This window comes from Myotis myotis, unplaced genomic scaffold (genome assembly GCF_014108235.1).
Source record: "Myotis myotis isolate mMyoMyo1 unplaced genomic scaffold, mMyoMyo1.p scaffold_m19_p_6, whole genome shotgun sequence".
Classification (NCBI taxonomy): domain Eukaryota; kingdom Metazoa; phylum Chordata; class Mammalia; order Chiroptera; family Vespertilionidae; genus Myotis; species Myotis myotis.
In genome coordinates, this window is record NW_023416368.1 from 93,614,960 (window position 1) to 93,631,225 (window position 16,266).

Below are 16,266 nucleotides of genomic sequence, written 5' to 3' on the forward strand. Positions count from 1 at the left end.
GATCCCTGGGGGGAGCGGGCCTAAGCAGGCAGGTGGACATCCCCGAGGGGTCCTGAACTGCGAGAGCGTGCAGGCCGGGCTGAGGGACCCCCCAACCCCCACCCCCACCCCGAGTGCACGCATTTTCGTGCACCAGGCCTCTAGTATTTGTAATAAGAGTTGTTTCCAAGCATTACTTTAAGCAGTTTCTTGGTATCCTATAATCTTATTTACAATTATAATTTAAGTTATGTGGGAAGGATGTGGTATTAATAATAGCACCAGACCCTTTGCAAATTAATGGTTTCAAACATGTGAGGTTTTGCTTACTGGAATACTTGGTAAATGTTGAGGAGCAGTGATGGATGGCAAGTAGGATTGTTGTCCAAAAATTTGCTTAAAATGTATTGTGTTATAAGTTAATTTTTTTTTGTTAATAAACATTGTATATGCTACTTTCTGAATATTCCCAGAAGCAGGTTTTCTGTAAGCATCATAAGATGTGATTATCCAAACTAGATAATGTCTTGGGGACAAATTAAATAGCTTACAACTTAAATCATAAGGAAAGCATTGGTTTCTAATGAACAGCTGTATACCATTCATTTTTCTTTTTTGGTTTTAGAACCTGTGAGTCCCCTAGTTGGTATTTCTAGAAGTTGGCTGGTCAGGTTGATCACATAAGTTGATAGTTGCAAAAATACTCAACAAAGATAATACTACTAAGAAGCTTTACATAGGATGCTTTCAGCTTTGGTGATAGTTTTGGTATTCATGAGAAGGAGTAATTAAAAGAAAAGATTAACTAGCACTATATTTCTGGGTTGGTGTCAGCGGCCTTCACCCTAAAATTAAAATCTGCTTAAAGTAGCTGCTGTTTTCTGGTAAAGCACCAGGCTAGGTTCATCCCTGAATCATTTTACTGAAAACAAACTTTGTAGGCACTTATTTGACTGAATGTTCTGTCTACTTTTACAGTGTTGTCATGACTGGATCTTACAATAATTTCTTCAGAATGTTTGACAGGAACACAAAGCGAGACATAACCCTCGAAGCATCACGAGAAAACAATAAACCTCGCACGGTTCTGAAGCCACGCAAAGTCTGTGCAAGTGGCAAGAGAAAGAAGGATGAAATAAGTGTTGACAGTCTAGACTTCAACAAGAAAATACTTCACACAGCCTGGCACCCCAAGGAAAATATCATTGCTGTAGCGACTACAAACAATCTGTATATATTTCAAGACAAAGTGAATTAGGGTTGGCATTCCTAGCAGAAGAGCCCACTTCCTGCTTAGTTGAGATAGTTGAATCTAGCATTTGTACCTAAAAAGAGAGAGAGGTCCATTGTGGCGCCCCCTTCCAGTGTTTGACAATGTGCCATTCAACAACACTTTTTTATAGCTACATGGAGAAAGCTCTGTGGATTCATCACTATGGTGTTCTCCATGTCTGCTAGCCATTTAGGTAAGGATAGGGCACTTTTAATTTAAATGACTTCTTGCACCATCTTGCCTAATGGACTAGATTGGACTGTGTCAACATTGATTTACTCCACTTTTTATGCCTTCCATTGTGATGATGTCAAACACAGTGAAAGCCTCAGTCATGCTTATGGGATTTAATTGTGTATCCTCATTACTGTATCATTTGTGGGGTACACCCCGCCACCCTTTTTTAAATTAAATACAGCTCATTCTTACTGTGGCTTGTAGCATTCCTCCTCTTCTGGCCTCCTGGACTCTTCCCTTCATGTCTCTTACCCTTGCCCCTCCACCCAGTCTTGGTGGTGGTATATTAAAAAAAGAAAGAACGAAAGCACACAAAATGAGTCAGTTTGGGGTCAGTGGTAAAGGGGGGTATATATTGCGAACAAATGTTTTAACAGTTGGCTGTAATCACTCCTTGCCGTGTCTGGCACTGAAAATAAGGGGAAAAAAATACTACTACTGAATAAAAGTGACAAAGAATGGTGAATCTGGTTTTCTTTTTATTTTTAATCTACCTCTTTAAGCCAGTATTTTGTGTCATAACTTTTGGGCGAAATGAAAGGAGTTTTCATTGTTGTTTTGGTATTTTTGTTAATTATTTTTAACAAGTGTTCTTTTACAAGGAATCAGAGAGGTATTGGTTCTGTATGAACATGTTTTGGATATATATTGGTATTACTAAGGACTTCACAACCTAAAAATGCTATTAGAGATTTTTTTTTTTACTGTGGTTATAAGGGTATTGGATCTGTTGTATCTACACTTATCTGTTAATGAGATTGTAAATAGGAACCAAATTTGTAGTTTCATTTCAAAAGACTTTTTACAGTACTTAATTTCATTTTTGCCTTACTAAATACTTAACAAGTAAAAATCTTTTTGACATTCAATCATAAAACATAACACAAAACTATCCTCAAGTGATTATAGATAAAATTGACACTGCACTAAATATTTTTTTTGTATCTTACTGATATCAAATCTGAATGAAATGTACTTTGTCACAGATGTTTTTTTCTCTATTTTTGGTTTTCCAAAGCTATTAATATTAAAGACAAACTTTAAAGATACAGTGTTCGAAAAGTGCTTAATGGACTCCAACAGCTGCCTCAAAAGTTTAGTAATCTGTATATTGACTACATTTCCCTAAGTGGTGATACCTTATCCAAAGATGAAGAGTACCCCTATTTTATATAGGTAGAATGTACCTTTGTCAGTCTTGCAGAAGCTTTAATGGAGAACAAATGGACTTTATTTTTAAAAGATAAATTGAGTAGGCATTTATATTATTAAAGAATAGTATGCTTTGCTTGAGCAGTAATATAACCTTGAATCTTAGAGGACTCAGTGCTTCTATATATGTCCACTACCTATTGTTCTATTCTCATTAATGAAAAATGATTAAGCAATTTGACCATAACTTCCTCTACACTTATACAAATATTATGTCTTGTAAGTTAACATTTTTAGCACACAGGAGGAATTTTATGTAATAAAATTACTGTATCTTTTGGACTTAACAAATTTGAATTTGTATTTAAATACATTGATTATATGTCTAATCATTCTTAAAATAATGGCACTTTTACTAATTTATTTGGGGATCTTGGGTGCATTCGTAATTTGTGTTACTGGTTCTTCACACTTGGAAGTGGGCTATTCTCCTGCCACTGGTATCAAACGCTGATACTCTGTCTCTGAGCAGGCAATTTTCCAGATCTTTTTGGAAGTTTGTTTCCCTAAAGTTTGGGTGTAGATCTTGGGATAAAACGTCAAACAGCTCTTGGAATTTTTTAAATTTAGCAGTAGCTATAATGATTCTCATTCATGACACTAAAGGTTAGTTTTTTTATATTTAAGGGAAACATTGCTAAAATTAAAATGCCTCTATAAAGGAATGCTATATTATAAATTATTGTAACAATATTCTTAACTCAATTTCTAATTTCTTTGGTGTAGCAAACTATAAGCCCAGCCACTCATGGTCATGGTTAATCTTTTTATTAATAAAAATTATACTTAGAATAAACTTAGTCTTGTCAACTTGCTTGTATTCTATTCTCTTGATACCTACAAACATATTCTACTTTTGTCATAACCTTTTTAAAAAATAATATGAAAACTCATTCTGTTAATCTCCTTTGATCTTTCTTTAGTGGCTGGGCATTAGTTACTTTATAAGTCTGTATATCAATATGTTTTTATATAACTACTGGATATTAATCTTTTTTTGTGAAGCTGTTAGTCTTGGAATAAAAGAAATACATTTTTCCTTTCAAATTAAGTGAGGATTTTTCCGTTTACAGTTATTTCTAAAGAAAACTAGAAATGAAAACGTTTTTCATAGAAAATTATATGTGAAAGCTAAAACTGATAAAAGTATTTTTAGTGAAATATTTTTAGGGAACATTGCTTCAGTGTGCTTTTTTCTACCATTTACAGTAAATTCAAGTGGAGATAATAATGTTCACTTTAGAAAGAACAAAATCAAGTTCTCCCTCAACCCCCAAAGAAAAGGTAATCCAGATTCAAGTCATTTTTCTTTAGTATTCGGGAACTTGAGTATCTGTTCAAATGGTTGATAATTTAATTGTGTATGTGTTACCATGGTTAAAAATGTTTTTTACATGCCGCCCCTCCCCCCGCCCCCCAAGCTTGGAAACTGACCCTACTTCATTGTGTAATTATGCATATGAAGTTAAGACATTATAAATCAATTTAGTATAACTCAAATGTTTGGTGCATTTACAAAATCATGGGGTGTTCTCAAATGCTGGAGATATTTTTTAAGTGTAATGATCAATTGAATTTTTTCTACTTGACATTTCATTGCATAGTGGTATTAGACTTTGTATCCTATAAGAATTAAGAAACACCCACTTTATCAGCTTAAATAATCTATATATATAAAAGCCTAAGTGACCCTTATGACCAAACGACTGGAATGACCAGTCACTATGACACACACTGGTCACCAGGGGGCAGGCACTCAATGCAGGAGCTGCCCCCTGATGGTCAGTGTGCTCCCACAGCAGGAGCACCGCTCAGCCAGAAGCCAGGCTCATGGCTGGCATGCACAGCTGTGGAGGCGGGAGCGACAGCAGTGGCGGCAGGTGCAGTGGGGACAGGGTGAATGGGAGCAGAGCGGCGCCTGGCCCCATCCCTTCTATCCCATAAGCCTGCAGTTACAGTCTGGAAAACGGTTGAAGTGTGGCCACTGGGCTCCTGGAACTCTGCCTGGAGCATCAAAATCAAATCTCATCCGTTACCTATTGCCCATAGAGCTACAGAGGAAGGCAGCAATATAACAGTGGTCACAAGATGGCAACTGACAATCGGTAAAAATCAGAGATGGGTAGGAAGGGTGGGGGCATGGGCAACAGAGCATCCCGCCCCTTCCTCCCCCCCCCCCCCCAAGATTCCCAACTTTGTGGTGTTCACCTTGGAGCATCTCTTATCCAGCTCCGAGCTGTGCAAAGTATTCAGCACGGCCCAAGGGGACCTTCCCGCCTGCAAGGCGTGACCCAGCCGCAAAAGGGACATTTGGAAATACTTTTTCAGGAAGCTGCAGGGAGAAGGACAGATGCCCCACACGACTTCCTGGTGGCTCACAGGGATGTGGAAACTCCCTCGGCATGCGGGTGCGGGCTCCTGATTTCCTTTCAATGTGCATGAATCTGTGCACCGGGCCACTAGTAACATATAAAAGGCCCTCCTAACACAGTCCCTAACAAACAAGGCACTACAAAGATTAGTTTCCTCCAAAAGGAATTTGGTGACCTAAACTGGCATAATGGGAAAAGCTAGTATTTGTAGTTTTTAATGTTTTACACGTTAATTACCATTATGTGAACAGCAACAAGTTATTTGAGGACTTTCCCACTAGGGGGCAATAGTCAAGCCTTCAGCATTTACCAGGTATGGAGAACAAACAGGTTGTTTCCTGGAAGAACTTCATAATTAAAAACAAAATTGGGAAATAAATAGGAAATCCAAAACATTTATGCCCAAATAACATGACCCTGGAGTGAGAACCCAAGTGTCAATATGATGTCATATTTTAATGCAGAAGCAGCAAAAATGAATTGGAAGTTTTGGGCTGCCCTTTCTTTCAATCAGAGATTACTCAGGCTGCCTACCCCTTTGCAAAATCAGATCCTTATTAGCTTTCTCCTTTAAGAACAAGAATTTCATGTTGCATATTTATGCTAATATAGCTTAGAACTGTCAATTCCTTTTAAAACTTATGTGGTCTGAATACATGTTCAGAAAGTACCAAAAAAAAAACATCACCAGTTATCTAATTCAGAACCACCATTCATATTTGCGTATTTTTTATTCTCTTGTGAGTATACATTTTTAATGGAATTGTGTATACAGTTTAATGTCCTGTTTCTCCACAACTGTATTTTGAGCAGTTTCCTATATCAAATATTTTCTTTAAGCAAGATTTTCTTCTAGCCTCACATTTATGGATCATCTGTTATTTAGCCAGTCCCTGTTGTCAAGACTGATTTTTGTTTTCATTTTTGCAAGTTTAAGCATTGGAGTAGTAAACATGCATGCCAGTTGTGATGTGTAAGATTTTTAGGTGACATTCCTAGAAATAAAGTCAGATTTCCCTTCAAAATATGGAAGTTGCATCACAAGTGCAACGGGGTTTTGAATGTCTTTTCATTGTAAGGTTGATGAGATGCCATGGGAAATTAGCCTATGGTAAAACTGGTGTTGTTATATGTCATTTCACTGTGGGCCCAAAAACCTATCAACACATATATGGTGTTACCCATATATTCACACTCACTTATGGACAAAATCACATGTTTTACCTTTGTCAATATGAAAAATTTGAAAATACCCCAGTTTGTTTTTTCATATTTCTAACCAGATATTAATATGTATAATCTGAATACAGACCTTTACCAGATAAGTGCTTTATAAGTATTTTCTCCCAGTCTGAGGCTTGTCCTTCATTCTCTTAACAGCTTTTTTTTTATATATATATATATTTTTTATTGATTAAGATATTACATATGTGTCCTTGTCCCCACGTTACCCTCTACCCCCCACCCCCCCACCCCCGCTCATGCCCTCACCCCCCCGTTGTCCATGTCCATTGGTTAGGCCTATATGCTTGCATATAAGTCCTTTGGTTGATCTTTCCCCCTTACCCCCACCCTCCCCTACCTTCCCTCCAAGTCCCGACAGTCCAATCAATGCCTCTCCGTCTCTGGATCAGTCCTTGTTCATCAGCTTATGTTGTTCATTATATTCCACAAATGAGTGAGATCCTGTGGTATTTATCCGCTCTCAAGTTCCATCCATGCTGTGGCAAATGGTAAGAGTTCCTTTTTCTTCTTCCTCTTCTTAAAGAATACCTTTCAGCATTTCATATAATGCTGGTTTGGTGGTGATGAACTCCTTTAGCTTTTTCTTATCCGTGAAGCTCTTTATCTGACCTTCTATTCTGAATGATAGCTTTGCTGGATAAAGTAATCTTGGTTGCAGGTTCTTGCTATTCATCACTTTGAATATTTCTTGCCAGTCTCTTCTGGCCTGCATGGTTTCTGTTGAGAAATCAGCTGACAGTCGTATGGGTACTCCCTTGTAGGTAACTGACTGTCTTTCTCTTGCTGCTTTTAAGATTCTCTCTTTATCTTTTGCTCTTGGCATTTTAATTATGATGTGTCTTGGTGTGGTCCTCCTTGGATTCCTTTTGTTTGGGGTTCTCTGCGCTTCCTGGACTTGTAAGTCCATTTCTTTCACCAGGTAGGGGAAGTTTTCTGTCATTATTTCTTCAAAAAGGTTTTCAATATCTTGCCCTCTCTCTCCTTCTGGTACCCCTATAATTCTGATGTTGGTACGCTTGAAGTTGTCCCAGAGGTTCCTTACACTATCTTCATATTTTTGGAATCTCTTTTCTTTTTTCTTTTTCGGTTGGGTATTTTTTGTTTCTTTGTATTTCAAATCTTTGACTTGATTCTTGGGATCCTCTTTTCTGCTGCTGGATCTCTGTAAATTATTCTTTATTTCAGTCAGTGTATGCTTAATTTCTAGTTGGTCCTTTTTCATGTCCTCCATGGTCTCCCTATACTTATTGAGGGATTCATTAAATTTATCGGCGGTTTCCATAAAATTCTTGAAAAACCTTATAACCGTGGCCTTAAACTCTATATCCAATCGTTTGCTTTCCTCCATTTCTGCCATTTGTGACCTGTTTCTTTGTCTCCGCATTTTGGCAGCTTCCCTGTGTTGATAGAGTGGCCCTGTGCGCCAGGTGTCCTGTAGGGCCCAGTAGCTCAGCCTCCCCAGTTACCTGGGGTGGACACTCTTGGTGCACTCTTGGTGCCTTGGTTGTTGTAGAATTAACAGCTTTTTGAAAAGCAGAAATTCTAAATTCACAAAGTCCACTTTACCAACTTTTTCTTTAATGCCTTTTCTTTAATGCATTATGCTTATCTAAGAAATCTGCCTAACTTAAAGTGATAATAAAAGTTTAATAGTATTCAGTTGTTACATTTAGGGCTGGGATCCATTTGAATATATCATATAAAATTATGCATCATTTTCCTATGCACCTTTGTCAAAACATCAGTTGACACTTAAGTCTCTGAACTATTCCATTAGTTGGTGCTTTCACCCAGCCTGGATTGCCTCGATTACTTTAGCTTTACATAAGCAAGTAATCCAACCTTTTTTTTCTTCAAAATTGTCTTGCTATTTTAGTTCCTTGGCCTTTTCATAGACGTTTTAGAAACAGCCTGTTAACAAGAAAACAAATGCCAACTTTGATTTTGATGATGATTGCATTGAATCCATAAACCAGTTCAGGGAGAGTGGACATCTTAATATTTGTCCTGCAATCCATGAGTACAGCATATTGCTCCATTGATGCAGGTCTTTGATTTCTTTTATCAGTGTTTTGTTTTTTTAGCACAAAAATTTCAGTTCTTGCACAAAAATTGTTAGTATCTCAAAGTTTATGTGTTGCTATTACTGTGTTATTTTAAAATTTCAATTTCCAGTTCATGCATAATATATTTTTAAAAATATTTTTTTATCGATTTCAGAGAGAAAGGGAGAGATAGAAACATCAATGATGAGAATCATCGATCAGCTGCCTCCTGCATGCCCCCCCTAGGGATTGAGCCCACAACCCAGGCATGTGCCCTGACCAGGAATTGAACCATGACCTCCTGGTTCATAGGTCAATGCTCAACAGCTGAGCCACACCAGCCAGGCGATTTTTGTTTATTGACCTTATATCCTGACTCCTTGACAAATTAACTTACGTATATCTTTTAAAAGTTTTCTGCTTAGTCATGTTATCAAATTATTATCCTATATAATAAAAGGCTTATATGCAAATAGACTGAACAGCAGAACGACTGGTCCCTATGATGCGCACTGCAGTGGCCTACCAGCCCAATCTACCGCGACTGCCCCCCCCCCCAACCACAGGCAGCCCCTCCCCACAGCTGGCCATGCCCCCAATTGCCCCCCGCCCCTCAGGCATTGAACGTCTGCCTCCCCCAAGGCCACTTGGTCTCCACAAGGCGAGGCCGCTCCAGTGGGTGAGCTGCACCCATATCTATATCGCCCTGGACAAGACGGCCTGCAAGATCAACCTGGCCAAGTTCACCCGCGACAAGTGCTCCACCCTCATCGTGACTCACCTGGCAGCCAGAGCCTGGACGTCCTCTGCTGGACAACGTCAACTTCAGCTTCCCAGCCAAGGGCAAGCTCTTCCTACACCAGTGGGTGGTGTGGCCCGGGCTGGCGGAAGCGGCACAGCCTACTCCTTGGTGGCCCCAGATGAGCTCCCCTACCTGCTGGACCTGCACCTGTTCCAGGGCCGTGCCCTCACCCTCTCCCGCCCCCACGAGGAGCCCTCAGGTACGGTCGGCGTGGACGGCTGCTGGGCCGGGTGCCACAGAGCGTGGTGGACGGCGAGGCCTGCGGCCTGCGGAACACCCTGGAGGCGTCCCTGGAGCTGCGGGGCCTGCGCCGCGTGGCCGACAACGCCCAGCAGCAGTCCGTGTGCTTGCGGCCGGCGCCTTCGCCAGAGTCCATCAAGCGGGCCAAGGAGCTGGACCTCCCGGGGCTGGGCCTGCACCTCCTCTTCAGCTCGAGCTTCGAGGTGGAGGAGCTGCAGCGGCTGAGGCTGGTGGACAGCATCAAGCAATACCGCTCAGGGCGACCATCTTTGAGATCAACGCCTCCAGCCGCGACCTGAGCAGCCGGGTGATGCGGGCCACGCGGCAGGACTGCAAGGCCATCGCCAGCAGGGCGGGCAGGAGCGCCAGGAGGGCCTGGCTGGCCCAGCCCAGAGCTGCCCAGCACGGCAGGTGGAGCAGCCTGGGGGCGGGGAGGGGGGAGGAGGAGGGGGAGGGGGAGGGGGAGGGGGGGAGGGGGAGAGCACGGAGGACGTCTTCACAGAGGCCGTGGGCTGGAAACGGCAGCAGCCAGGACCTGAGCGGGGAGCCAAGAGGCGGAAGGAGGAGGCCCGGCCGCTGGACCAGGATTTCTATGTCCCCGATCGGCCCAAGGACTTGGACAGTGAACGGGGCCTGAGCGTTGGTGAGGACAGGGCACCTTTGAGCAGCAGGTGGGACTGTCCTGGAGCTGTCCTGGACCTGATGGGGGACGAGGCCCAGATCCTGACCAGGGACCGGCAGCAGCTCAAGTGGGACTGGAAGAAGAAGCGGTTTGTGGGACAGTCAGGACAGGAGGACAAGAAGATCAAGACAGAAAGTGGTCCCTACATCAGCAGCTCCTACAAGCGGGACCTCTACCAGAAGTGGAAGCAGAAACAGAAAATCGCCATACACTCAACGCCTCAGCCCCAGCGGCCGCCAGCAGTCGGCCCCATCCCCTGGGGGCACGTGCAGGAGGCAACCCATTGATGTGTCTTTCTCACATCCATGTTTCTCTGTCTCTCGCCTTCCCTTCAACTCTAAAAATCAATGAAAAATGTGCTCAGGTGATTAACAACAAAAAAATATGCATATGTACACATATATACATGAATATTGGGGGCCTGTGGGGTGGGGCCCCACAGGTACACAAATGTCATGCACCGGGACTTTAGTTGAAATAATGAATGTTTTCTTTCTAGTCTTTCCAATTTCCTTTTCCAGTGCCTTTGATGTATTTCTTTTTTCTTGTCCTGCTGCACTGGTTAGACCTTCCAATGATGGTGCAAGGAGCTGTGAGATGAGACACAGTCTTCCCTCGTCACCCATATTATGGGGCAACATTCAGCATTTTACCATTAAGTGTGTTTGTTGCAGGATTTTTGTAGATGGCCTTTGTCAGGTTGAGTAAATTCTTTTAATCCTATCTTTTTAGAGTTATTGATCATGAACAGATGTTGGATTTTGTCAGCTCTTTTTTCTGTATCTATTGAAATGATCATGTAGTTTTCCTTCATAATGTCGATATGGTGAATTACATTGAATTTCGATTGTGGGATCAGGCTTGCATTCCCAGAATATTACTGGATTCTTTCACTAGTATTTTATTATTTTGCATCATTGTTCATGAATGATACTGATCTCCAGTTTATCTTTTTTTAATGTGAAATGTTCTATTTTCCATACATACACATATGTATGGTTTCCATTTTTTTAATTTTTATTTTATTTTGTGTTAATTCTCACCTGAGTGGAAGAGAGAGGGAAAGACAGAGAGAAACATCTATGTGAGAGAAACACATCGATTGGTTTCCTCCTGCATGAGCCCTGGCCAGGACCTGGCTGGGAGGACCCTGCAACCAAGGTACATGCCCTTGATCAGACTCGAACCCAGACTCTTTGGTCTGCAGGCTGACATTCCATCCACTGAGCCAAACTGGGCAGGGCTATATTTTTATTGATGTTAGAGGGGAAGGGAGAGAGAAATATCAGTGATGAGAGAGAATCATTGATAGGCTGCCTACTGTATGCCCCATACTAGGGATCTAGCCCACAATCCCGGCGTATGTCCTTGACCGGAATGGAACCCGGGACCCTTCAGTCCACAGGCTGACACTCTACCCACCAAGCCAAACCAGATATGGCTCTATTTTATCTCTTAAAGTCATTGTCTGGTCATTGTAATATTGACTTTATAAAATGAGTTTCCCTCCTCTATTTTGGAAGAATGTGGGTAGAATTTATATCATTTCCTCCTTAAATAGTGGGTAGAATTCACCAGTGATGCCATTTGGCCTTTATTGGAAATTTTTATCTGAATTCAATTTTTAAATAGATATAGAATATGCAGATTATCTATTTCTTCCTAAATGAGGTTTGCCAGTTTGTCTTTCAAGTAAATTGTCCATTTCATCTAAGTTGTCAGATTTAGGAACATTCTTTTATAAACTTTTGTCTTAGTCTGGTCAGGCTGCTATAGCAAAATACCATAGACTTTTTGTTTGTTTGTTTTGTGGTCAAGCCAAAGAGTTAATTTCATTTATGGTTAGGAAATCCTCCAACCTAAAATGAGAAAAAGGGATTTTATATTCACTTTTTACATGTAATGCTTTTAATATGAACTAAGGCCCGATGCACGAAATTCATGCAAGGGGCTCGGCCCTCACAGCCCCGGCTTCGTCCATAAGGTCGTTCGGCTGTCCAGTCTAATTAGCATATTACGCTTCTATTACTATAGATAATGGAACTGAATTTCCCGTAAGAAGTGCACGGATATGTAGTTCAGGAGAATTTCTTTTCTTTAATGGAAGCAGTATCTGTGGGGCTTGGCAGTAGAGTTCCCCTCACAGCACTTCAATTTTGAGTGCAGACTGCATCCCAGCAGTCACCACTGCCCCAGGTCAGCACAGAGAAGCCTGTCCCCAGCGATACACATTCAGAGAGCACTGCAGCCCTTCCGTTCCAGCCTGAGGTCTCCAGAGCACACTGCTGTCAGTTCTCTGGACAGCCTCAGACCCCGTGCAAGAACACAGGTCCCCAGGCGCGACCTTAAGTATGAGGTGCGACTGCCGCTTCTTCACTAAAAGCTTCCTGTGGCAGTGTGGAGCCAGCCTGTCCCTGTACTTTGGAAATATTTTCAGGTTGTAATGATGTAAACATAGGTAAGTTTTATTTCTACCAATTCAATGCCAGAGAGAGCACTTTATGCCAGACAGTGTCATTGGAACCAAAAATAAATTCCCAAAGTTAAAATTTTGAAGCCTCAGTTCTCCACCCTCCCCATGTTTTTGTGTGAATACCACAGCGTTTCTTAATCTGACCACTATTCCAATATCCAATATCTCAAACCACATTGCCATGACCATTGCCTATGTTCCTTTTTCTCTCCACCTTGATTTCTTCTTCCTACCGATCCTCGGGCCACCTTTCACTCCTTCCTGACAGTCACTCTTATGGTGATCTACACCCCGCCCCCCTCCCCTGTTTCTCAATATTTCCAATTCAACTCACATCCCTGTTCATGGAGTGGCACTGACAGCTTTGATGCTCTACTTATGACTCTGCTGGAAGGAAGCAGGGGAAGGACTTGTGGATGGTATATAGTCTACAGTAGTGTACAGTAATGTTCTAGGCTGTCACATTCACCCACCCCTCACTCACCAACTCACCCAGAGCTTCCTGTCCTGTAAGTTCCATTCATGATAAGTGCCCTACACAGGTGTAGCATTTTTCAATCTTTTATACCATAACTGTACTACCTTTTCTATGTTTAGATACACAAATACTACTCACTGTTACAGCTGCCTACAGTATCCACTACAGTAACATGCTGTACAGGCTTGTAGCTTAGAAGCAATAGGCTATACCATGTAGTCTGGGCTATATCACATGGGTTTGTGTAAGTGCACTCTGAATGCTGAGCATGCCAAATTTCTGATTACCATAGGCTGTCTCCTTTAAGTCTTAGTCAAATGTCTGCTCCTCAGAGAGCTTTCCCCAGACTAAAGCTAGTTCACTCCCCTTAAGTCTCAATCACCAACCCCAGGCCTTTTCTTTTCTTCATGGCACTTGTTACTAGCTGACGTTGTGTCAATCATTCATTTCAAAATTATCTGTATAACGAATGAAACAGGAAGAAAGAGGCCTTGTCTGACATTTTTTTAAAATATATTTTATTGATTTTTTACAGAGAGGAAGGGAGAGGGATAGAGACTCAGAAACATCAATGAGAGAAACATCAATCAGCTGCCTCCTGCACACTCCCCACTGGGGACGTGCCTGCAACTAAGGTATGTGCCCTTGACCGGAATCGAACCTGGGACCCTTGAGTCCGCAGGCCAACACTCTATCCACTGAGCCAAACCGGCTAGGGCTTGTCTGACTTAACTTTCTTTAACTGCAGTGGTCTGGATTCCAAAACATGCCTGGCACTTAATAAATGCACAAAGAATATTTTATTGACTGACTGAATAAATACATGCTGGCTTTTTTTTTTTTTTAGTAAATCTTTATTGTTCAGATTATTACATTTGTTCCTCTTTTTTCCCCCCATAGCTCCCCTCCACCCAGTTCCCACCCCACCCTCTGCCCTTACCCCCCCACTGTCCTCATCCCTAGGTGCACAATTTTTGTCCAGTCTCTTCCCGCATCTCCCACACCCCTTTCCCCACCAAGAATAGTGAGTCCATTCCCTTTCTATGTCCCTGATTCTATTATAATCACCAGTTCATTCTGTTCATCAGATTATTTATTCACTTGATTCTTAGATTCACTTGATAGATGCATATTTGTCGTTCATAATTAGTATCTTTACCTTTTTCTTCTTCTTCCTCTTCTTAAAGGATACCTTTCAGCATTTCATATAATCCTGGTTTGGTGGTGATGAACTCCTTTAGCTTTTCCTTATCTGTGAAGCTCTTTATCTGACCTTCAATTCTGAATGATAGCTTTGCTGGATAAAGTAATCTTGGTTGTAGGTTCTTGGTATTCATCACTTTGAATATTTCTTGCCACTCCCTTCTGGCCTGCAAAGTTTCTGTTGAGAAATCAGCTGACAGTCGTATGGGTACTCCCTTGTAGGTAACTGAGTTTCTTTCTCTTGCTGCTTTTAAGATTCTCTCTTTGTCTTTTGCTCTTGGCATTTTAATTATGATGTGTCTTGGTGTGGTCCTCTTTGGATTCCTTTTGTTTGGGGTTCTCTGCGCTTCCTGGACTTGTAAGTCTATTTCTTTCACCAGGTTAGGGGAAGTTTTCTGTCATTATTTCTTCAAATAGGTTTTCAATATCTTGGTCTCTCTCATCTTCTGGCACCCCTATAATTCTGATGTTGGTACGCTTGAAGCTGTCCCAGAGGCTCCTTACACTATCTTCGTATTTTCAGATTCTTTTTTCATTTTGCTTTTCTGGTTGGGTGTTTTTTGCTTCTTTGTATTTCAAATCTTTGCCTTGATTCTTGCACTCCTCTGGTCTGCTGTTGGGAGTCTGTATAATATTCGTTATTTCAGTCCGTGTATGCTTAATTTCTAGTTGGTTCTTTATCACAACATCGAGGGTCTCATTAGATTTCTTGAGGATCTCAATAACTTTACTGGCGGCTTCTAGACAGTTCTTGAGAGACCTTAAAAGTGTGGTTCTGAACTCAATATCCTCCATTGACAGTTTTATCCTGTTTCTTTGTCTCCGCATTTTTTATGCTTTCTTGGTGCACCCCCTAGTGGTCTTTGTGCGCAGTCTTGTTGTAGTTAAGCCTTGATTGTTGTAGTTAATACTAGGGGGAATTTGACCTCCAGGCCAACTGGCTGTCACATGCTGGCTTTTTAAAAAATATATTTTATTGATTTTTTACAGAGAGAAAGGGAGAGGGAGAGAGTAGAGGGTTAGAAACATCGATGAGAGAGAAACATCGATTCAGCTGCCTTTTGCACGCCCCCTACTGGGAATGTGCCCACAACCCAGGTACATGCCCTTGACTGGACTCGAATCTGGGACCCTTGAGTCCGCAGGCTGACTCTCTATCCACTGAGCCAAACCGGTTAGGGCCATGCCGGCTTTTTTATCAGTTCTCTGGAACCTTGTCCAAGATACAATTCCTTATAGGTAAAATGGCACTAATAATGATACTTAACTCATAAGGTTGTAATGGGATCAATTGGGGAACATATGTAAAATACCTAGCAGAGTCCCTGGCACTAAACAGTAGCTGTTATGATGTTGGCATTTAAAATATATATATATATTTTTAATTGATTTTAGAGAGGAAGGGAGAGGGAGAGATAGAAACGTCAATGAAAGAGAATCATTGATCGGCTGTCTCCTGCATGCCCCACACTGGGGATTGAGCCTGCAACCCAGGCACATTCCCTGACCAGGAATTGAACTGTGACCTCCTGGTTCATAGGTCAACACTCAACCACTGAGCCATGCTGGCCAGGCTGATGTTGGCATTTTTAATGATGATGTAATATTTTGTAATACATTCATTAAAGGAAATTTTCACTGCATGTAAATTCTAGGTTGACTTTTATACTTCTAGCAATTGAGAGATACCAGTATTTTCTGTCTTCCATCGTTTCCAGTAAGAAGTCTGCTGTATTCTTATCTTTGCCTATAAATTACATTGTTTTTTGTTGTAGCTTTTGTTTTTCTCTATATCATTGTCACCCCTCTCCATTTGGCAATGATACATCTGATAAAGGGTTAATATCAAAAATATATAAGGAACTCATACATCTTAACAAAAGGAACACAGTCCAATAAAAAAAATGGGCAAAGGACCTAAATAGACACTTCTCCAAAGTGGACATAGAGGCATATGAAAAAATGCTCAAAGTTACTGATCATCAGAGAGGTGCAAATTAAAATGACAATGAGGTATCACCTCAC

The 16,266-nt window shown here is 41.4% G+C and overlaps 1 protein-coding gene and 1 pseudogene across 5 annotated transcripts in view; both read left to right on the plus strand.

Annotated features, from left to right (window-relative positions):
• The window catches only part of PPP2R2A (protein phosphatase 2 regulatory subunit Balpha), a 99,078-nt gene extending 97,123 nt beyond the window's left edge, over positions 1-1,955 (plus strand). For all 5 annotated transcript variants that reach the window (XM_036315506.1, XM_036315505.1, XM_036315507.1 and 2 more), the window contains one exon: positions 958-1,955. In XM_036315506.1, coding sequence (XP_036171399.1) covers positions 958-1,237 — 280 coding nt within the window. In that variant the 3' untranslated portion in view covers positions 1,238-1,955. The remainder of the gene's footprint in view (positions 1-957) is intronic.
• On the plus strand, positions 1,415-10,445 carry LOC118658570 (annotated as a pseudogene).
• Positions 10,446-16,266: the final 5,821 nt, after the last annotated feature.